Source organism: Salvia splendens, chromosome 8 (genome assembly GCF_004379255.2).
Source record: "Salvia splendens isolate huo1 chromosome 8, SspV2, whole genome shotgun sequence".
NCBI lineage: Eukaryota > Viridiplantae > Streptophyta > Magnoliopsida > Lamiales > Lamiaceae > Salvia > Salvia splendens.
In genome coordinates, this window is record NC_056039.1 from 4,332,603 (window position 1) to 4,355,401 (window position 22,799).

A 22,799-nucleotide genomic window follows, 5' to 3' on the forward strand; every position below is an offset into this window, starting at 1 on the left:
AGCAATTTGATTCATTTGAAAATGATTCAAATGATTCATTTTTTGAAAATGCATATTTTTGGCATATTTGAAAATGATCCAGTTGTGAATTGAATTGTTGGATGCAAATTTCGAATTTTGGAAGCATATTTAATGCAATTGAATTGTTGGATGCATATTTTTAGCAGCAAATTTCGAATTTTGGAAGCATATTTAATGCAATTGAATTGAATTTTGAAAGCATATTTAATGCAATTGAATTGGCAGCAAATTTCGAATTTTTGAAAGCCAAAATTTAACACGGTCCCAAATTCCACAATCATACACCATTTATTACACACTCCAACAACTTTCTTAAAACCCGTGCCATGGAGAAATGGGACTCCAATTGCTGGACGGGGGGAGTATTTGTGAATAAGAAGAAGAAAAGCAGAAACTAGAGAGAAAAGAGAAAAGAGAAAAGAGAAAAGAGAAAAGAAAGAAAGAAAACCGAATGGTGAGTGAAGTACTAGTAGAAAGAAAACTCTACGAGGCAGCATCAAAAGGTGATGTCACAACACTTGTACGTTGGGAGAAGTTGGAAAAGAGCTTGTGCATGCTATTAACGAGGATGGGGAGACAATAATGCATTTGGCTGTGAGGTACAACCAATTTGAGGTAATTAAACCATCAATTTATATTTTTTATGTATACGTTTTTAAATTACCTTGAATCTGATCAATCCATTAAGGTGTAACTTGAATCTGACCGGTTAAGGAAACTCTTAACTGAACATGAATGTAATATTCAAACCCGCACACGACACAAAACCATTAATATCATATTAAAATTTGGGTTGTAAAATCTGCACGCGATTGAAATCATACTTTTAAATCCGGTTTATACTAGTATTAAAACCTAATTCACATAAACCTATATAATAAAACTAAAATATACTTCGTACAATTTTTTAAAACAAAAAGAAAATAATGAAAATTTTATATTATTTTTTAATGAATTGCCTGAATTTGATCTGAAATTATCGAGCTAGTAATGAGTTAACTCGATAAGGCTTGACTCAAGCTTGTGTTAATGTTGAATTTTGTGTCGTATAAAAATTGTCAGCGGATATCCTAACATTTAGGTTCCATATGATTTATCATTGTCATTTTAAGAATAATAAAAAAGCAAGTAGAATTCATATGGTTTTACATCTTCATAATGTTTTTTCCTTCTTTTTTTCACTTTCATCGATCTCTTTGATTTATTTGCATTAAGTATAGCATCTCATGACTTCATGACCCGGTCGTGTATAGTTAAATAGATTTTGTACTACATGCATGAAATCTTTTAAACTACTACTAATAGTTATACATTTTACTGTGGGCTTTGATTTGGGCCCCCACTAAAACATATTTGGGCTCTATTGGATATTGCTTTTATATATTTATCGGGAAGCAATAGAGGTGGCATTTTTTATACTCCGTAGTTCAATTACAAAGGATAACTAGATAATAAGGGAATGTCTTAAAATAAATATGCTATATCATCCCTAGTACTATTCCCATATATTATTCTCTCTTCACTTAAACTATTTATTACTATCATTTTTTAAAAATAAATGTTCTCTATATTATTCTCCCTCCACTTGAAATATTTACCACTATCATTTTTCTAAAACAAATGTAGAAAAAAAGTGTGATAGGGACCTCAACACCCATTCCGGAAGCACCAACCCAGCAAGAGGGACTCAATTCACACTCACGTCACAGCTGCTCCAGCCGAGGCCCAACAGCTCGATACTGTGGCTTCACGACTGCCAGCCCAATCATTCCCATGCAGCCCAGATGTCGAGTAGAGCCCATCTCAGCAAGAGACGTCAAAAGCCCGAGAACCACATCTCACCAAATCTGAAGATATCATCACAAGATATTTCTTATTCTAAGTCAAGGGTTTGGTGTATATCAATATCTTTATCTCTCGTATCTTTTAGTTATTTAGTCATTCTAGATTCTATAGATCAGTGGTATGTTTAGCATTATTTTCATTGAGAATTAAAGTAATAAACACACGTTTTCTTATCTTGGTGCTCTCGAAACCCTAGCCTCACGTTAGGGTTGATTTTTCTTGCTTTTAATGCATAAACTCATTGTTACGTGTGCTCGACATTCTCGACAGGATCCCGCATCCTATCAGGGTACTTCCAATTTTGCATTAGCTAGTAATTGCTTCCTCATTGCCTCCAACCTTCTAGCCTCTTCTTTCTGCTTCCACCTAAGAAGCTTTCCTTCTTGTTTTTTCTGGAGTAGCTTCTTCTTCTTCTTCTCGTTTTATCCTCTCTTCAGCCTCCTTTAGTTGACAAAGTCTCTCCAGTATCTCCCTGATATGCTTTGGCACTCTCTTACTACGATTTGTCGTCTCGGTTTTTGTTTCTTCTGGTTTTTCTTCCATTGCAGGAGCAGAAGATGCTTTCTCTTCGATGTTAGTCTCCACAGGCCCCTCCTCTTGTTCGGCAGGTTGGTTCCGTAACTTCTCCTCTGGAGAAGCTGCAGCAAAAGGTCCAACACCAAGCTCAGCCAGGATCTTGTCCTGGTCCTCTTCTTCCTCTTGCTGATTTTTCCCACCCTTCTTTTTCTTTTTGTTTTTCGAAGCTAAATCTTCACTGTTTGGCTTTTTATCTTTAAAATCACCACCATGTTGACCACCCTGTTCAACAATATCAGATGTTGGATCACCAATTCCAATTCCAGCTGCAGTAACATCATTAGCATTCTTCTTTTTTTTGCCTGAAATTTTAACTTCAAAAATATCTTCCTCCTGATCACCAACACCACCCTCTCCCAAATCACCCCCAACCTTTGCAACATCATCATTTTCTTCTTTAAGCAAAGCAGAACTAACAACGACATAATCATCTTTATCTCTACCCTCTTCCTCTCTGTCAAGCAATTCCAACGCAGAAGAGACATTGCAGCCACTCTTTTTACTCTTAGAAGGCTTCTCCTTCCCAGAAAAAAAAGAAGAGAAATTTCAGGCAAGCCTAATTCTTCTTCTTCATCATCTTTTTCTAGCAACCCAAAACCTGAACCCCCAGCTTCCTTCCCCATCTCTTTCGGAACAACAGTTTTCTCATATAACTCAGTGTATCCATCATCATTAACAACCACTAACCACTTCTTCTTTGACTCACCACGACCAGTAATTTTCTTCTGCCCCATAAGATTACTTCAATTGTACTTCCGATTAACAAAATCCCTGCAAAACCCCAATCAGTGATCACTTCCTCGGGATAGGATCCCCTGCTGTGCTCAAATGCACAGCAGGGTGCTGTGCTTCTCACATACAATTAAAATAATAATTTATTTATTTATTTTATTTAATTTATTTATTTGATTATTTTATTTACATGGGAGAGGCACAGCACCCTGCTGTGCATTTGAGCACAGCAGGGGATCCTATCCGACAAATTTGAGGGCAGAGATCCTCTGCTGTGGGAGGAATCACAGCATTGCATGCTGTGCTATTATGCGACGCCGTTTTGGCATAAAATTAAGCACCCATTTTTTATTCTTTTAACAGCTTTTGCATTCGTCAATCAAAGATACACTTATTTTGCTTATACTTAAATCATTTTTTACTATGTTCTTGGGATTTATATAAGGAACTCGATTTTCATTAAGTGTGTTTCTATGAGTATGATTTTATATATTCCTCTGCTTCAACATAAATTCCTTATGTTAGAAACAGAATATTAGTTTGATCAATTAAATAAATTAAATAAAATAAATAAATAAATTATTATTTTAATTGTATGTGAGAAGCACAGCACCCTGCTGTGCATTTGAGCACAGCAGGGGATCCTATCCCCAAATTTGTTATAGTTACAATTCTAGAGCAAACAGACAGAATATTCTCTGTCCTCTATCTTCCATTCTCGTTAGTTATTATAGTTACTCTAGAGATGAGAGAGGAGAGAGGTATTATTTCGATCCTCATATTATTTCTTCACTTATCATTTTTGCTAAAAAAATTATATATTCTAGTATTAATTTATTTCATTCATATTTTTTTATGAGATTAATATCTAGAAATAAGATCGATCTTCCATTGATTTTTTCCGCTTACTTTCACACTTTTTAAAACCTGCAAGAAAATCAAATTAAGACATTACTCCCTCCGTCCCCCAATTTGAGTCACTCTTTGACTCGGCACGAGTTTTAAGGAAAAGTTTGAATGTGTGGTGTAATAAATGGAGTTAGGTAGTGAAATGTGGGGCCCCTTTGACTTTTGGTGTAATGAAGGGTAATTTTGATGTCCAAAAATGGTAAGTGGGAAGAGTGACTCTTATTGGGGGACGGCCCAAAATGGAAAAGAGTGACTCAAATTGGGGGACGGAGGGAGTATTATCAAATGGAGGGAGTATTATGTTGTCTATTTTATCATAAATTTATATTGATCGGGTGATTGCATATTTGTATTTTATCAAATGGAGGGAGTGAGGAGAGAGAGGATTGCATTTAGGCATGCACAAACCGACCCGGCCCGGCGGTTAACCGGCGGTTCGGAACCGTCGGTTCATGAACCGGAACCGGGCCCGGAACCGGCGGGTTGAACCGGCAGAAGGGTCGCAGGGTCGGAAGGGCCGGTTCAGGTTCGGCAATATATTGAACCTGAACCGGCGGTTCAAAACCGCCGGTTCGAACCGCCGGTTCAAAGGGTCGAACGGCATAGGGTTCAAAGGGGTTCGTAGGGGTTCAAAGTAGGGATTGGTATGAACCGGCGGTTCGCCGGTTTTGGGCGAAAACCGCCGGTTTTGGACGAAAAACGCCGGTTTGAACCGGCGGTTCCGACCGGTTTCCGCCGGTTCCTGAAGCTTTTCAGGCGTAGGGGCTAGGTGAGGTCAGAAACCGGCGGTTTGTGTCGGAAAACCGTGGACCAACCCGCCGGTTTTGTGGAAAAACCGCCGGTTTTGTGGTTGAACCGCCGGTTCAGGCGGTAAACCGGCGGTTCGGCCGAAAATTTGAAATTTGAACTTTTTTTTTATTTCTTCCAATTTTACTCCTATAAATACCCCACTTCTCCTTCATATTTCCTTACCCCATTCTTGTGTTAACAAGGATTTCATTCTCAATCTCCATTTCTCTATTCTCTCCACATTCTCTCTAATTGCGCAAGTTTAATTCTACACTTTCTGCTCACTACTATATTTGTTGTGCTCATAATTTACCACTTCTTTTGTACTTTATACATATTTCATTCCAAGTCAATATTACTTTTCATTTATCAATATATTCAATATGTCTTCTTCTCGTGGTGGATCGGGACGTGGTGATCGGGGCAAGGGAATAGCCCAAGATCAAAGCACTACGCGTCCCTCAAAATCTCGACGACTATGTTATGGAAGAGGTTTCCCGATTGGCAGCCGAACGCATGCAAGTAAGTAATGAAAAATTTGTTTTCCAATTCACATGCACAAAATTTCATTAATTTTTTTTTTTGCGTTCATACTTTTAACTTCTACTTACATAATATTTGTAGATGGAAGAAGATCATAGGACCGCCATGCTACTTGCTGAAATGCAACAAGGTGAGGGTAGGGGAGGTCGTTCCCAACAAGATGAGGAGTTCGACGTTACTATATCGTCGGACTCGGACAACAACGAGGATAGATCGCATTCTCGTATTCCTTCTAGCACCGGCGGAAATGAGGAGATGCCTCTCCCTGCACCCACTAACACGGCAAAAGCTTTGAAATCGGACATTTTTATCAAACACTACAAGAAGGTGGCGGTGGTGATTCCAAGTTCTCACGATCCGAACTCTCAAGAAGAGACTTCGGACTTTCATGTTTACTGCAACTATTGCGATAAAGTGTACAAATGGTCCGCCGGTGGTGGATATGGCACCCTCCGTCGCCATTTAGTGGCAAAGCATCCGGTAGAATGCGGCACTGCCTCTACCCAAAGCCAACTAAACTTCCAACCCGCCGGCTCGGGTTCGTCAGGTGCGCCTCTATTTAAATATGATAAAAAGAATTTTGATGATACAATGACTAGATGGGCGGCTATGAAGCATATGCCCTTTAATGTTTTTGATGACAAAAGTTTTGAGGTTACTATGCAAAGTGGGTTGAATGTAGCAATCAAAAGAATAGGTCGAATGACCGTGCAACGATCTACCGTTCGGCAGTGCTTGGAGAAAAAGGTAGAATTATCACGTTATTTAGTTAACATGGGCCACAGGGTGAACATTTGCTCAGATGTTTGGACGGATTGTTTTAACCGTCATTCATACATGGGTATTACGGTTCACTTTGTGGACAACAGTTGGACTTTGAACAAGCGTTTAATTGGTTTTAGAGAATTTGAAAGTCCACACACTGCACCCGAAATTGCTTCTTTGATTATACAAGTGTTGAATGAGTTTCAGTTATGCAACAAGATATTTTCTATTGGTTTTGATAATGCAACTGCCAACACCGCAAGTATTGCCGATTTGATTGCGGCTTGTACACCGGTAATTGGAGGTAAGTATTTTCATCAAAGATGTATTTGCCATATTTTAAATTTATGTGTACAGGATGCGCTTGAATTATGGCAAAAGCATGTCTCTCCTATTAGAAATGCAGTTAGATTAATCCATCAAAAGCCAGCTATTGGCAAAGCATGGAAGAAATATTGCCATCAAAAGAATGTCAGGTACACGAATTTTACTATGGATGTGTCTCATAGATGGAATTCGACATATGATTGTCTGAATTCTACCTTGACACATAAAGATGCTTTAGCTATTTTTATGCAATCTTTATCTTTATTGAGTCTAGTTAGTATTCTATAAATTAGACGTCTATGTACTCTTTTATTCATTGAGAAATAAAGTTAATTACTTATTCTCATTCTTGGTTCCGGCGTAAATCGCCCCCTAGCACCCCAACTAAGGTTTATCTTGTTCTTCATCTCACTACAGATCGTTGGTACTCTAGTCCGATAGATCAAGAGTCTATCAAAGTGTTTCCCTTATGATGGTACGGAGGGAGTACATTAGTATAAGAATCATGCCTGAGCATCACTTTCATTTAATACACGTTTAAATTTATTTATTTTATTCTATACATTTAAAAAATTATCAATATTTTTAAATTTGCAGTTTTCATAAAAATCAGAGCTCGATTCCATTGACAATTGAGAGTAAAATGAAATTAATTTTGAAGATAGTACAATTCTTACAAGATGTTCTACCCCTATGTTTTCTTGAAACTATGCTTTAGTGGCATCATTTCTCTTTTTATACACGTTACGAATACTTCCTATGTCTGCTCTTTATAGTTTCATTGTGACTCGACACGAGCTTTAATAAATTGTTTGACTTCGTGAAGTAAAATGGAAAAATAGGTTAGTGAAATGTGAATCCCATTTTTATGGACTATATTGGTTTTATAATAGAATATGATTATAATGAATTAGTTGAACGATAAGGTCCACCTACTTAAAATGAAAAAAAAACAAATGAGACTTTAAAACGTAGATATTCCAAATACAAAATGAGACATTTTTCATGGACGGAGAGAGCACTATTAAATACATTCAGTACAGTAAAAATTAAGCCATGCATTGCACGCCTTTATGTGCTAATAAAAAATAAGCAAAAAAAAGGAGTGCTGATTTTTAAAAGCTTAAAGTAGAAAATTGAATGCAATTTGGCACAAGAGAGTGAGTTGGAGATTTGTGGTGGCAAGAATTTCCTTTTGTCTATGCTTGAGATAGATAGAGTAGTAGCAAGTACTCAATTATTCCTCCCCTTCACGTTTTCTTGATCATGAGAAGATCATTTAATATAAAATCCAATTATAACCACCACTCATTTTCTCTTCTCTTGTAGCAAGCAATCTAGCTACATCCCCTCTTTTCTTTGTGTTGCTCTACTTTTGCAGTGTCGTGGTGGGACTGCAAAATTTACATGTCTATCTCTCTCTCTCTATATATATATATGGAATAATAGTTGTGATGCTTATCCTGTTATCCCATTTGGCTTTTTCGGTAGGGTTACAACAACAATGAATGATGGAGGTGGGTTTGATGAATGCCAAGGAGTGGTTACTTAGAATGTGTGAATACTAACTTTATGCCACGTGTCCCCTTAGAGTTTTTCATATTCTTATCATTAGCAGTGTTGTTTAATAATTTATCTTAATTGTATTAGAAATAATTATAAAAATAAAACAGAAAAGACTAATTTATTGGATAGATCAAAACGAAAAATGACTCTTTTGAGATGTTCGATTTGTAAGATTATATTTCATGATTAAATTTGTATTATCTTTGGTTCATGAGATTGAATCTCATGACTTAATTCTAGATGGATAGTCATGTATAATTAGTCATTATCAACCTCCTCCTACTAAATAATCTCACAACTTAATCTTAGATTATATTTTGCTACTATTTTATCTAGTAAACCAAACATTAAAGGGACAAAATGGTGGAGTAGTAGAATATTATTACTCCCTCTGTCCCACCATAAGAGAGTCACTTTCCTTTTTAGGATGTCCCATCATAATTGAGTCATTTCAATTTTAAACAAAAAATCCTCTCTCTTACGTTATTTCCCCACCTATTTTATTTTTTTCCACTCATCTATTTTTCCTTTTTCTCATACTTTCCCTTCTCCATTTTAACTCTTTAAATATCAATTTCTTAAATCTTATGCTAAAAGAAGTGACTCGCTTATGACGGAAATGAGAGAGTATTTAATTAGGAGCTATAGTGCAGTGGAGGATAATATTACTACTACAATACTTAGTCTTATTAATGTTAACATTTTTTGGATATTACGATTAAAAAGTAAATATATACTAATAAATTAAGTGAAGTAATAATAAAATAAGAAAGTCTAAATACTTTGTATTTTTAAAAAAAAAAAACTTAACTGTAATGAAACATTCTAAAAAAATATGACCACCGGTCATGGATTCACGGTTGTTAGTATTTTCTATGAAAAGAAGAAATAACTTAATTGTAATGAAACATTCCAATAAAAAAAAATATGACCACAATTCATAGTTGTTAGTATCACAATAACGTAACCGACATTATGGACAAAATGACAACTCTCTCTTACGTTGATCCTATCTATATTCTCCAGCTAAATGGACCATTTGTCTTGCTAGGGTTTCCAACCCATAATGTGAGGGCCTAATTAATCGTATTTAACCATTTTATTTCGCAACTGATAAATATTTATTCAGTGAGACACATGCATCTATCGATTCACTTCATTTATTATATAAAACAATCAATATGGATGGATTCCTATTTTATTTTGTATCTATGAAATTATCGCGGGACTATGCCTGCCTCATGCAATGCTTCATTTATAAATTATAAATAAGTAATTAAATAGTACTCCATCAATTACCTTTTCTATTTTCCAGATTTCTCCTAATTTCGAGTAAATTAATTTCCATTTTATGCTCATTTGCATACAATCAGAACGGAATTAAAATTTGATAGAGAGTTAATACTCACGTGCATTAAATTTTGTATATGTCAAAATATTTAAAAACTTACTTTGGACTGAGTTAATTTTTTATAAAGGCCATAAAAATAAGGATTTTTTAATACATACTCCGGATTTAGATCCGCCCATGCATATAGTGTGAAATTGAAATTAATATTTTATTTATAATTTGTAAATTTATTTGTCGCGGGAACTTTGGTGAAATTAATTATTGGGATCTTGACGATTATTAAAATTGGTTACAACTAACACTCGACAACTAAAATAATTTGATAGCTCTATTATTTATATGACAAGAACATGGATGATGAATAGATTCAATACCAACTAGCATTTGTCCTTCAAAATAAATTAAGACAATATAGCTATGTGAGGATGGGGTGGGTGGGTGTTGGAGTGGGAAGGGACCTATCATTATTATTCTAATCAATCGATGATTAATAAAGATAGCAAAGTTTCTTCACCGCTTATCATATTAGTCCATGTCGCATTTTATTCATCAATCAAATGGAAATTGATCACCGACAGATAATAATGTTATTTTAATTGCCCTCTTATTATAATCTCCTCATCTAATCTAGATCTTAAAATGCTAAACAATATAATGACCCTTGTTGGATTTTTTTCTTAGGAAAAAAGTAGCTTTAGCTGTCATGTACTTTGAAAATGAACACTCATAAAACTAGTTATTATCTTAATTTTGGACTTCTTGATTAAGCAATAAATAAAGTGGTTGAAGATATAATATTAGCATGGTCTATTATTGATTTAGTCGAGTAACTCTCTACTCCACAATATTGAAATATTTATATAAGTAACATTTTATGCACGCATTCTCATATATGAGAAAAAACATAGGAGTATTTGATGGACTTATTTGAAGTTACGGAGAAAATAAATAAATCAATTTTAATTTGAAATAATTTAAATTAATGATATTAGTAGTAATTCTTTAAGTAGTGTATATAAAAGAGCAATGTATTACATTTAATTCACAGTAAATGTACATTTAACTTAAGTGACTGTTACTTTGATAAAGGAAATCCATTTTTTTAGGTTCGCTTAATATAAAATTCATGAAAAAAAATAAATATTTGGAGGGAAAATCTAAAGAAATACTCTAATAGCAATCATTAAAGCATTCCCTTTTGCTTTTACAAATGGAGAATCGAGTCCAAAGAAAGCGTTAATCTTCTCATAATCAAATTAAAGAATGAGAACGCCCTTTTGCAGACACAAATACCTAAATGCACAGCTGTCTAATCCATCGAAATCATAATCTCTTTGTCTTTACCTTATATTTTCTTAAACTCCTCCAATTTAGTGAAACTGATCCATACATAACTTTTTTTATTAAGTACTAATGTACTATATGTTATAAATTGTGAGAAAATCCAACAAACTATTTATTTTCTCCACCAATATATTTAATATTTTTTTATCATGCATAATAACTATCAAACAAAGTGCATATAGCATATCAAGAAAAAGCAAGAATCAAGGTCCCATCTATCGTGATCTTGACGTGAATGCAGAGACTTGTGTTGTGTGTTGTGAATGAAGAGAGAGATAGACATAATTTACGGATTGTTATAACAATAACTCACTCCTCTTTAAAGCTGTCCCAAAATTTGTTTTATGGCTCTTGAAAGCCTGTGTCAGTAAATCTCCAAAAACAAGAAAACAAAAAATGGCAGCCGTTACCAAATATTTTTTGCTGCTTCTGCTGCTGAATTCGTTTGCACAGATCGCCCGCTGCTCCGTCACCTACGACAGGAGAGGCCTCGTCATCAATGGCAGAAGGCAAATCCTCTTCTCCGGCTCCATTCACTACCCAAGAAGCTCCCCTGATGTAAGAAGAAATTAACATTCACCTTTTTCTTTGAGTGCTAAAGCTGAAACTCTTCACAATGCAGATGTGGGAAGGGCTGATTCAGAAGGCTAAAGATGGAGGTTTGGATGCTATTGACACGTATGTGTTTTGGAATCTCCACGAACCTTCTCCCGGAAATGTGAGACTCTTGTGCTTTAATATCTCTTTGCATTATGTCATGTTTCCCTTATTGTCGTCTGTTTTCTTGTTTGTTAGTACAATTTTGAAGGGAGGAATGATTTAGTTCGGTTTGTGAAGTTGGTCCAAAAAGCAGGGATGTATCTTCATCTTCGCATTGGGCCTTATGTTTGTGCAGAGTGGAATTTTGGGTTTGTTTGTTTATCTTTTTTTCTCATGAATTAAATGGTGAAAGTGTTTGTAGTTGTAGACTTGTAGTGGTTATGTTCATTGTGTGGTGTGTGTTTTTTGGTGGCAGAGGCTTCCCTGTTTGGTTGAAGTATGTTCCTGGCATTACTTTCAGAACTGACAATCAACCTTTCAAGGTGAGATTGATGTGCTTAAACTAGGTTAGATGTGAAGCAATCGAGTTTCTAAATGTCTAATTTTGCAGAATGCTATGCAAAAATTTACTGAGAAAATTGTTGGAATGATGAAAGCTGAGAGGTTGTTTCAGTCTCAAGGTGGCCCAATCATTCTCTCACAGGCATGTTTATGAACTTGATTTTGTTTGCAACTCTTCAAATACTCCGAATTTGCAATTCGAATCGCCTGGACTGAAGTGTGCTAATTGCAATGTAGATTGAAAATGAATATGGTTTGGAAAGCAAGAATTTTGGTGGTGCTGGCCATTCTTACATGTCTTGGGCCGCAAAGATGGCTGTTGGCTTAGACACTGGAGTGCCTTGGGTCATGTGTAAGGAAGACGACGCCCCGGATCCAGTGGTAACACATTGTTATATCCCTATTGCTTTCTTGCACATTGATCATTCAGACTTGCAAGGTGTGGTGGCATTGCAGTTGTGTGGTTGGTGATGTTTCATAACATTTATCGACAGATTAACACGTGCAATGGTTTTTATTGCGACTATTTCTCCCCAAACAAACCTTACAAACCAACTATGTGGACTGAGGCATGGACCGGCTGGTACATTTGTTACACCACTCCCTTTCAATTCTTGACTGAGAATTCTGTATGATGATTCTTATCATTGTTTTTGTTATCTCAAGGTTTGAAGAATTTGGTGGGCCGATTCACCATCGCCCTGTTGAAGATCTGGCGTTCGCTGTAGCTAGGTTCATCCAGAAAGGAGGCTCCTTCATAAACTACTACATGGTAACTGAATAAGTACTATGCAGTTTTAATTCTTACTATTCACATCATTCATCACGACTAGTAAGTAAGCTAAACGATTCACGAGAGCCATTCTTGCAATTGAATTGAAGTTGCCTCATTTTAGCATTTCTTTCTTTGAAGAATGCAAAGTTTTGGGCTAAAAACTAGCCACACAGATTATAATTGTATTGTGTATAAAGATAGTGCATCGATTTCGTGTGTGTTTAAAAACCTTGTGTAACCAGTACCATGGAGGAACAAACTTTGGAAGAACAGCCGGAGGTCCGTTCATTACAACCAGCTATGATTACGATGCTCCAATTGATGAATACGGTAATAGAAGGCTACTAAAGCACCAGGTTCGACCTTTTTCTGATATTTTGTACTGATGTTTTACTGTCTTATTTGTAGGCTTACCTAGACAGCCCAAATACAACCATTTAAAGGAACTTCACATGGCCATAAAGCTATGCGGGCATGCTTTGGTCGACGCTGATCCTAAAGTAACGAATTTGGGAAACTACGAACAGGTGTGTCGTATTTCTCATTTAATCTGCAAAAGACTTGTAAGCATCTGGAGCGTACTTTTGTACTTTTATGCCTTCTTGAAATCAAATGGCTCGACGATTCTTTCTCTAGGCGCACGTATTTAGTACAAAGTCAGGCCGTTGTGCAGCATTTTTATCGAATTACCACTGGGACACAAGTGCAAGGGTGACATTCAACAAAATGCACTATGATCTGCCCCCTTGGTCGATCAGCATACTCCCCGATTGCAGGACAGTTGCGTTCAACACTGGCACTGTAAGTCGCACCATCAACCTTTCGGTTTTTGCTAAAAATGACATATATCTCTCTTATGTTTAGACCTTTGAGGTTACTTCCACTTCATCTCACAAACATATTTTGCACCATGTAGATGAGATCAAAAAAATCTTTGCCACAAATGTTGCCTACAAACGTCCCGATGCTCTCGTGGGAATCATTCAACGAGGACATATCCTCCAGCGATAGCGATGCAAGAATTACAGTTTTTGGTCTTTTGGAGCAATTGAATGTCACTAGAGATGCTAGTGACTATCTATGGTATACGACCAGGTAAATAAATACACACAATTCTCTCCCTTTTCTCCTAGAGATGTTAGCAAGAACCCCATCAAACTCATACGGCCAATTACTCCGTGCAGTGTCCAGATAAGCCCGAGCGAATCTTTTCTACGCAGAGGGCAGGGTCCAGTTCTCTCAGTGAATTCTGCAGGCCATGCTTTGCATGTTTTTGTAAACGGAAAATTCTTAGGTGATAATACTTACTCGATCTTTTTTTGTTGTTTATTACAAGAAATACGATATCTAACGTGAGATGACATGTTCCCTTATTGCAGGATCAGCCTTTGGAACTCAAGAAAACAAAAAATTCACTTTCTCGAAATCTGTCGATTTCCACGCTGGAGTAAACAGCGTCGCGCTGCTTAGTGTGAACGTGGGGTTACCGGTTTGTTTTCTCGATCCTTACTTCTAAATGCATGAAAGACATTATATCTTCACTTGCTACAGGTTCTGGTTTCGTTACACTGACACGATTGTTTCTTTCCCATATCAAGAACATAGGCCACCGTTTTGAAACATGGAACACTGGAGTCCTCGGACCTGTTACCTTACACGGGCTAGACCATGGTACACGGGACTTGTCACGACAAAAATGGTCTTACAAGGTTCGTATTTTACTTTACTCGTGCTTGTAATTTAAATCATGCACAAACTTTAAATGAGAGACATATGCCTTTTTTGCTTTTCAGGTTGGAATGAAAGGAGAAGCCATAAACTTGTATTCGCCAAGTAAAATATCATCTGTTGATTGGATGAAAGCATCTCTCGCAGCAAACAGGCAACAACCACTAACGTGGTACAAGGTAACACGTTAGGACCAGCTATAACAATGTGTACTAAACAAATCCACGTCGACTTTGCTTTACTTTGACACCATATTAGAATTGAAATCATCTTCCCTTTTAAAGGGCCTTATAAGAGTACTCTTCTTGTTTAAAAGGCTTACTTCAACGCACCAAATGGGAACGAGCCGTTGGCTTTGGACATGAGTAGCATGGGGAAGGGGCAAGTGTGGATCAACGGGCAGAGCCTCGGAAGATACTGGACAATCTATGCGAAGGGGCAATGTAGCGGTTGTAGGTACGAAGGAACGTATCGACAAGGAAAGTGCCAAGATGGATGTGGGAAGCCAACACAAAGATGGTATGTGAAATCATTTTGAAAGCATACATTTATTGTTTAATTAAGTAAAAGGACCTAGGATTTTATTTATAAATATGATGGTTGTTTGTATAGGTACCATGTTCCAAGGTCATGGCTGAAGCCCACCCAAAATTTGTTGATTGTTTTTGAGGAAATTGGTGGTGATGCTTCCAAGATTTCCCTTGTTAAAAGATCACTTGCTTATGTATAGAATATATGACTTAATTAGATGGATAGTGATAGAGTACGTACTAAACAAGCCCAACAGCAGTAAAGCCCAAGACAGAGTATCAGTTCGGCATGACTAAAGAGTATCAGTCCGGCGTGACTAAAGAGTTCAGTTCGGTACAACCAAAGAGTTCGGCCCCAGCCTACAGCTCGGTGAAAGCCAACTCATCAAGCTCTGCTCTCAGGTCGGCATCAAGCTCTACTCTCAGATCGGCAAAAGCTGCTCGGCAATAATTCAGCAGTTCGGTCTCAGTATTCGACCGAACTAGGAGATAGTGGACTCATACAAGATTTCTACCTCCACTACACCGACGATCTATTTAGTGGTGTCAAGCAGTCATTAACTCATGCAGGATAGTGGACCCATGCAAGGTCGCCACGATCTCCACGACATCCACTACCTAATAAATGCTGCATGCCACGATCTTAGTTCACTATATAAATAGAACCTAGGTCAGATAGATAAGGTCTTCTGCTTCTTCTTTTAAACTCTAAAAAAGCTCTCTAGAGAGAATATCATAAAGCAGGCCAGTGTTGTAAGCTGTAATTCGCAGATCAAGCAATACAAACCTGCCCCCATTTCTCCCCGTGGACGTAGATTTACCTCAGTAAATCGAACCACGTAAAACCTCTGTGTCGTAATTTATTTTTACGTGCATTAATTACCATCGAAAATTCACCGCTTCATCACTGGCGCCGTCTGTGGGAAACAGAGAACCAAATTTGTGATAAAGCGAGTTTTTGATCCTCTTCTACCAAAAAAAAAAAAAAAAAAAAAAAAATGCATACCAGATCACATAACACCCGTGCCTCCGTCCGTGATAACCATGAGGAAGCTAATCCAGCAGCCCATAGGCCTGGAAAGCAGCCTCGTGAAAAATCTACTTCCAGTTCTCACGGAGAAGGAGCAAGCCGCTCAAAAGGTCCACACACCGAGTCTTCCCAGCAGCCTGATTTGAACGAGGCTGTCAAGCTGTTCTTGGCCGAGAAGCAGGAGGAGTTCTTAACCTTCCTGCAGAAGAGCCAACAGTCGGAGAAGACAACGGCGGATTCTCCCTCCTCATCCAGACATGAAAGTCACTACCGCAGTAGTGACGTGTCTTCCAGGAGAAAGAATCCTCAACCCCGACATGTTCCTCCTCGGTACCGGAACCACAGGAGAACTCCATCTCCTCCGTACCGAAGAGATGTCGGGTTCGCCATGTACGGAGCATTAAAGACTCCATTCTCGGACGACATCACCCGGACTCCTTTGCCGCGGAACTACCGGACACCGTCAATGACTTATGACGGGCTAGAGGATCCTCATGACTTCTTGGGACGCTATCAATATAATATGGCGAACCAGGGTCTCAATGAGGTCCACATGTGCAAGCTGTTCCCCGAGTTGCTCATCGGGAACGCCAGAAGGTGGTTCGACAGCCTTCCTCAAGGCAGCATCAGATCCTACCGAGATCTCATGGATGCTTTCCACAGGAGGTTCTTTCAGAAAGCGGAAGCCCGAATCACTTCGGCTCAGCTGCTTTCTATACGTCAAGGTCGCGACGAAAAGATCAGCGACTTCCTGACGAGATTCCATAAGGAATGCCTACAAGTAGATAATCTCAATGATCTACTTGTCATCTCGGCATTCCAAAATGGAATCCTGCCCGGAGCTCTCTACAGAAAGCTCGTGGAGTGCGGTCCGCAAACAGCTCAAGAAATGTGGGACATTGCGGACCAGTTTTCTCGTGCGGATGAGGCAGACCGTCGAAAACGGTCGTTAGACAGCTCATCCCAAGGAGACAAAAGGAAGCCCGATCAAAGCGACCAGGTGCTTCCTCGCCGAACTCCTTTTGAAAGAATTCAAAGGGCACCAGTACAAGGCAGATTGGGACCACGTCTCAATCCTGAGAAGCCGCCCGCTCAGTTCGTACCATTAAACAAGTCAAGAGCGGAAATTTTCGAACTACATTCCGATATGTTCGAAAAACCAAAGCGGATGACGAAATCAGCCGCACGGCGACTTCAGGATCAATATTGCTCCTTCCATCAAACCCACGGTCACGATACCGAGGAGTGCCGAGATTTGGCTGCAGGTATTGACGTTCTTGTGAAAACAGGAACGTTAAAAAAATACCAAAGCAAGCAGCCGAAAAAGAACAAAAGGCAGAGAAGTGCGAACTGCAATCCTCAGGATCCGAAAAGACATGAGGATCCCGAAGACGACGACGAGCCGCAATACGATGGAGTAATCCTGACTATTGATGCTCTCCCAGCCGGGAAGACTAAGTCGTCCCTAAAAGCAGAACGCAGAGGTTCCAATCAAGAGGAACCAACACATAAAAGGCTGAAGAAAGACGAAGTGATTACATTTTCAGATGCCGATCCCGTCCCAGCCATCTCTCCTCACCAAGACGCTATTGTCATCCAAGCCGGGGTGGCAAACAAACTGGTCCACAGAGTATTTGTGGATACAGGAGCGTCAGTCAGCATTCTTTTTAAAGAATGTTTCGATAAAATGGAAGTGGATCCAGCTCGGCTCAGTCCGGCTCCACTTCCTCTGAAAAGTTTCGCCCAGGAGGACACCCGCCCTGAAGGTATTATCAGCCTTCCGATCACGGTGGGAAAAGCGCCTACAAGCTCCAATACGATGATCGAGTTCTTTGTGGTGAAAGCTCGGTCTCCGTACAACATCATCCTGGGGAGGGACTGGCTCAACACAGTTCGGGCCGTTTGCTCTACTTATCACCTCACCATCAAGATTCCCACTAAAAATGGGATAGCGGTCATCCGAGGTGATCAAAAGAGAGCAAAAGAATGTCTGCAGATTGCGCTAAAAAGTGCCGAGCAATCAGTTCGGCACCATCAAGCATAGCAATCACAGCAACCGGAGTCGGAGGCAAGCGAGATGACCGAAGTCACTTCAGAGCCGAACTCAATGACCGTTCAGTTATACGAAGATGATCCATCCAGAACGGTCAACGTCGGCTTCGCAGGAACGCCTCTACTCCGGGAAAAGACCATTCAGCTCCTCAAGGAGTACAAAGATGTCTTTGCATGGTCTCCGTTGGACATGACCGGAGTGCCCCCCGAGGTAATCACTCATCGGTTAAATATTGATCCTTCAATCCGGCCAGTAAAACAGAAGCAAAGACTCTTTGCGGCAGAAAGAAGCCAAGTCATCCATGACGAAGTCCGCCAATTACTAAAAGCGGATGTACTATTCGAGGTGAAATATCCTTCTTGGGTGGCCAATCCTGTGATGATCAAGAAAAAAGGAGGAGGATGGCGGATGTGCATAGACTTTACCGATCTAAACAAACACTGTCCAAAAGATTGCTATCCCCTTCCGAATATAGATAAAAAAGTAGAAGCTTTGATCGGCTTCGAAATTTTCTGTTTTCTTGATTTATACAAAGGATATCACCAAGTGTTGATGGATGAGAGTGACGCTCCGAAAACAGCTTTCATCACCGATTTCGGCATTTTCGCTTATAAAAAGATGCCATTCGGTTTAAAGAATGCCGGAGCCACTTATCAAAGGATGGTAGACAAGCTTTTTCGGCACCTAATCGGGAAACAGGTTGAAGTGTATGTCGACGACATAGTTGTCAAAAGCAAAAGCACTTCGGAGTACGAAGACAACCTCAAATCCACTCTCGACGTGCTCCGGAAAGCCAACCTCAAACTCAACCCCCAAAAATGTACCTTTTTGGTAGATTCAGGAAAATTTCTGGGTTGTTGGGTTTCAAAGGACGGACTCAAGGCAAACCCTTCAAAAGTTCAAGTCATTCAAAACATGGCAATGCCGAAGTCCATACATGACGTGCAAAGGCTAACCGGATGTCTAGCCGCACTGAATCGATTCCTTTCCCAAGCAGCCGAAAAGCAACTGCCGTTCTTCAAAGTGTTGAAAAAAGCACCAAAGTTCGAGTGGGGAGCCGAGCAGAAAAAGGCCTTTGACGAGCTCAAAAGTTATCTAGCCGAGCTTCCCATCTACTTTACAAGCCGAGCATTAAGAGGTCCAGAAACAAGGTATCAACCTCTGGAAAAAATTGCTCTGGCGTTAGTAAATGCAGCAAGGAGACTGCGGCCATACTTCTATGCTCACAAGGTATGTGTCTTAACCGATCTGCCTCTTCGGCAAGTTTTGACCAAGCCAGAAGCATCAGGCAGAATCGCCAAATGGGCCATAGAGCTGGGAGAACACTCGATCGAGTACCTACCTCGGAAAGCCATCAAGGGACAAGCCTTGGCAGATTTTCTTACAGAGGCCAAGTTCGATCAAGCAATCCCTGTCATTGCCGAACAGAAAAAGTCTGCCAATGCCGAACTTGCACAGCCCTTGGAATCCGAAGTAGAGCCGCCAGACTGCTGGAGCGGATTCGTAGATGGAGCTTCAAACAAGATGGGAAGTGGAGCTGGTATTTTACTCGTCGCTCCCGACGGACACGAGGTAACCTACTCACTTCGGTTCCTATTCCCCACTACTAATAATGAAGCCGAGTACGAAGCCCTCCTGGCCGGACTTCAGTTAGCGCAAAGTCTGCTCGTCAAATCTCTCAAAGTCCATTGTGATTCACAAGTCATAGTAAATCACATGTTGGGTACCAGTGAAGCCCGTGACGAGAGAATGAAGAAGTATTTGGACAAAGCGCAAAGCATCAGCCGAAGTTTCTCCTATTTTCGGATAATCCGCGTTCCCAGAGCGGAAAATAGCCGAGCAGATACCTTAAGTAAGTTGGCCTCAGATCCGAGCTCAAAGGCGGAAGAATTAATGCATCGAAGCATTGATGAAGCCGAGGTACATTCAATATCCAGCTCGCCGAACTGGATGACGCCGATCTTGCAGTATCTGGATCAAGGACAATTGCCCGAAGATAAGAGAGAAGCTCGGAAGATCACGTGCCGAGCACTTCGGTACGAACTTCATGAAGGAGTCCTCTTTAGAAAGTCTTACCTCCAGCCGTTATTGCGGTGCGTAGGACCAGAAGAGACGGACTACATCCTCAGAGAAGTTCATGAAGGGTCGTGCGGTAGCCACATCGGAGCTAGAGCTTTAGCTAAAAAAGTTCTAAGATGGGGATATTATTGGCCAACCTTGGTACAAGAAGCAGTGCAGCTCGTCAAGACATGCCCGAAGTGCCAAATCCATGCAAATATCCCAAGAATGCCGCAGACCGATCTATCCACTATGCAAAGCCCTTGGCCTTTCATGCAATGGGGCATAGACATAGTGGGACCACTTCCTCAAGCTCCTCGGCAAATGAAATTCCTAGTCGTTGCCGTGGACTACTTTACGAAGTGGGTAGAAGCTGAACCATTAGCTACGATAACGAGCTCGAAGGCATTGGATTTCGTCTGGAAGAACATAGTGTGCCGATTTGGCATACCCCACATCCTCATCTCGGATAACGGGACTCAGTTCACCGACAAGACGTTCAAGAATTGGTGCCAAGAGCTGAATATTCAACAGCGGTTCACTTCGGTCTCTCATCCACAAGCAAACGGACAAACGGAGGTAACAAATCGTATCCTGATGAAAGGGTTAAAAGCTCGGTTAGAACAAGCCAAAGGACAATGGGTAGAAAATCTCCCTCAAGTCCTATGGTCCTACCGAACTACACCCACAACCTCCAATGGTGAAACTCCATACAGTCTGGTGTACGGCACTGAAGCCGTAATCCCGGTGGAGATCGGCGTACCCAGTCCCCGAACTCTAAATTTCTCCTCAGAAATGAATGACGACGGACTGAGAGCCGAGCTAGATCTTGCCGAAGAAAGAAGAGAATTGGCATGCATAAAAGCAGCCAAGTACAAGGAGCAAGTAGCCCGGTATTACAACCAAAGGGTGAAGAAGCTGCAATTTCAAGTGGGAGATCTCGTCCTGAGAAACAATGAAGTAAGCCGAGCAGAAAAGCTGGGCAAGCTCGAACCCACATGGGAAGGTCCGTATCGGGTATCAGAAGTCCTCGGCAAAGGGTCTTACAAATTGGCTCACATGTCAGGAGAACAGGTACCCCGAACATGGCACATTTCCAACCTCAAAAAGTTCCATTTGTAAGAGACAGTCCGGTCAGTCAGTCTTGAGTCCTGTTTGCTCAATGTGCTTTATTTGGTTTACTTGGTCTTTATTTGTCTCTGTGCGTTTTGTTTGTGTGTTTTGTCTGTCTCTGTGCGTGTCGTCTCTTACAAATGTTACTGAGGTATCTTGTTCTTCGAAGACTGATCCCCTTCTTAGAACATATACAAGCCCACGATTGTGCGTCAAAGCTTCTAAAGAGGATACAAGACCACAATTCAGCTTAAACAAGCAGTTCGTCTGAAACGAGCTGCAACAAGCCCACGATTGTGCGTCAAAGCTTCTAAAGAGGATACAAGACCACAATTCAGCTTAAACAAGCACTTCGTCTGAAACGAACTGCAACAAAAGTCCAATTCTCGCGATAAAACTTGCCTGAATTAGGACTAGGGAAAGTCCGATCCACGCGATAAAACTCGCCGAATTAGGACAAGGGAAAGTCCGATCCCCAAATTAGGACAACGGAAAGTCCGATCCGAGCGATAAAACTCGCCAAATTAGGACACAAACCAAGTCCGGTCAAAGAAGAGTTCACTTCATGAGACCGTGGACAAACATCAACTTACCCCATACTTTTTTCCAGAATGCCGAAGTGATTCACTTCGCTTTTCGGGGGGGGTAGTGATAGAGTACGTACTAAACAAGCCCAACAGCAGTAAAGCCCAAGACAGAGTATCAGTTCGGCATGACTAAAGAGTATCAGTCCGGCGTGACTAAAGAGTTCAGTTCGGTACAACCAAAGAGTTCGGCCCCAGCCTACAGCTCGGTGAAAGCCAACTCATCAAGCTCTGCTCTCAGGTCGGCATCAAGCTCTACTCTCAGATCGGCAAAAGCTGCTCGGCAATAATTCAGCAGTTCGGTCTCAGTATTCGACCGAACTAGGAGATAGTGGACTCATACAAGATTTCTACCTCCACTACACCGACGATCTATTTAGTGGTGTCAAGCAGTCATTAACTCATGCAGGATAGTGGACCCATGCAAGGTCGCCACGATCTCCACGACATCCACTACCTAATAAATGCTGCATGCCACGATCTTAGTTCACTATATAAATAGAACCTAGGTCAGATAGATAAGGTCTTCTGCTTCTTCTTTTAAACTCTAAAAAAGCTCTCTAGAGAGAATATCATAAAGCAGGCCAGTGTTGTAAGCTGTAATTCGCAGATCAAGCAATACAAACCTGCCCCCATTTCTCCCCGTGGACGTAGATTTACCTCAGTAAATCGAACCACGTAAAACCTCTGTGTCGTAATTTATTTTTACGTGCATTAATTACCATCGAAAATTCACCGCTTCATCAGATAGATTATTATAAAAAATTAAGTCTCAAATTTGAATACTCCATTCTTTGTAAATTATGGATATTCTTGAAACACCAATGTAATATGCAAGGAAGAGAGGAATGTTTGATTTGTAGATTATGGATATTCTTGAAACACTTAGTTTAGTATTATGCAAGAAATTAATGTCCATATACTAAACAAATTCTTTTCACACCTCATTCTAATAACTATGGCAGTTACACCCTAAACGAGTTTCACAGAGGTGCTGACAAGCATAAATAAATCAAGCACGCCACCATTTTCTTTATTTTTGGGTTCTTAACTAAAATT

General features: G+C 39.9%; 1 protein-coding gene across 2 annotated transcripts; it reads left to right on the plus strand.

The window, feature by feature from the left end:
- The first annotated feature begins 11,064 nt into the window (after positions 1-11,064).
- On the plus strand, positions 11,065-15,192 carry LOC121745203 (beta-galactosidase 5-like). Of its 2 annotated transcripts, none has more exons than XM_042139008.1 (18): positions 11,065-11,326; positions 11,391-11,486; positions 11,564-11,676; positions 11,784-11,850; positions 11,919-12,011; positions 12,107-12,250; positions 12,364-12,452; positions 12,536-12,641; positions 12,887-12,974; positions 13,053-13,171; positions 13,281-13,445; positions 13,561-13,739; positions 13,829-13,938; positions 14,024-14,133; positions 14,243-14,353; positions 14,438-14,551; positions 14,689-14,891; positions 14,985-15,192. In XM_042139008.1, the coding sequence occupies exons 1-18, from the start codon at positions 11,165-11,167 to the stop codon at positions 15,100-15,102; spliced, it is 2,187 nt and encodes a 728-aa protein (XP_041994942.1). In that variant the 5' UTR covers positions 11,065-11,164; the 3' UTR covers positions 15,103-15,192. The 2 variants fall into 2 exon arrangements, with proteins under 2 accessions (XP_041994942.1, XP_041994943.1); XM_042139009.1 differs by having other exon boundaries at positions 11,151-11,277.
- Positions 15,193-22,799: the final 7,607 nt, after the last annotated feature.

Bases quoted from the DNA above. Each gene is read 5' to 3' on its own strand.
- LOC121745203 (XM_042139008.1), top strand. From the start codon at position 11,165: ATGGCAGCCGTTACCAAATATTTTTTGCTGCTTCTGCTGCTGAATTCG. The intron at 11,677-11,783 runs GTTTGTTTGTTT...TTTTGGTGGCAG, and splicing joins TGTGCAGAGTGGAATTTTGG to AGGCTTCCCTGTTTGGTTGA. The intron at 12,642-12,886 runs GTAACTGAATAA...TTGTGTAACCAG, and splicing joins CCTTCATAAACTACTACATG to TACCATGGAGGAACAAACTT.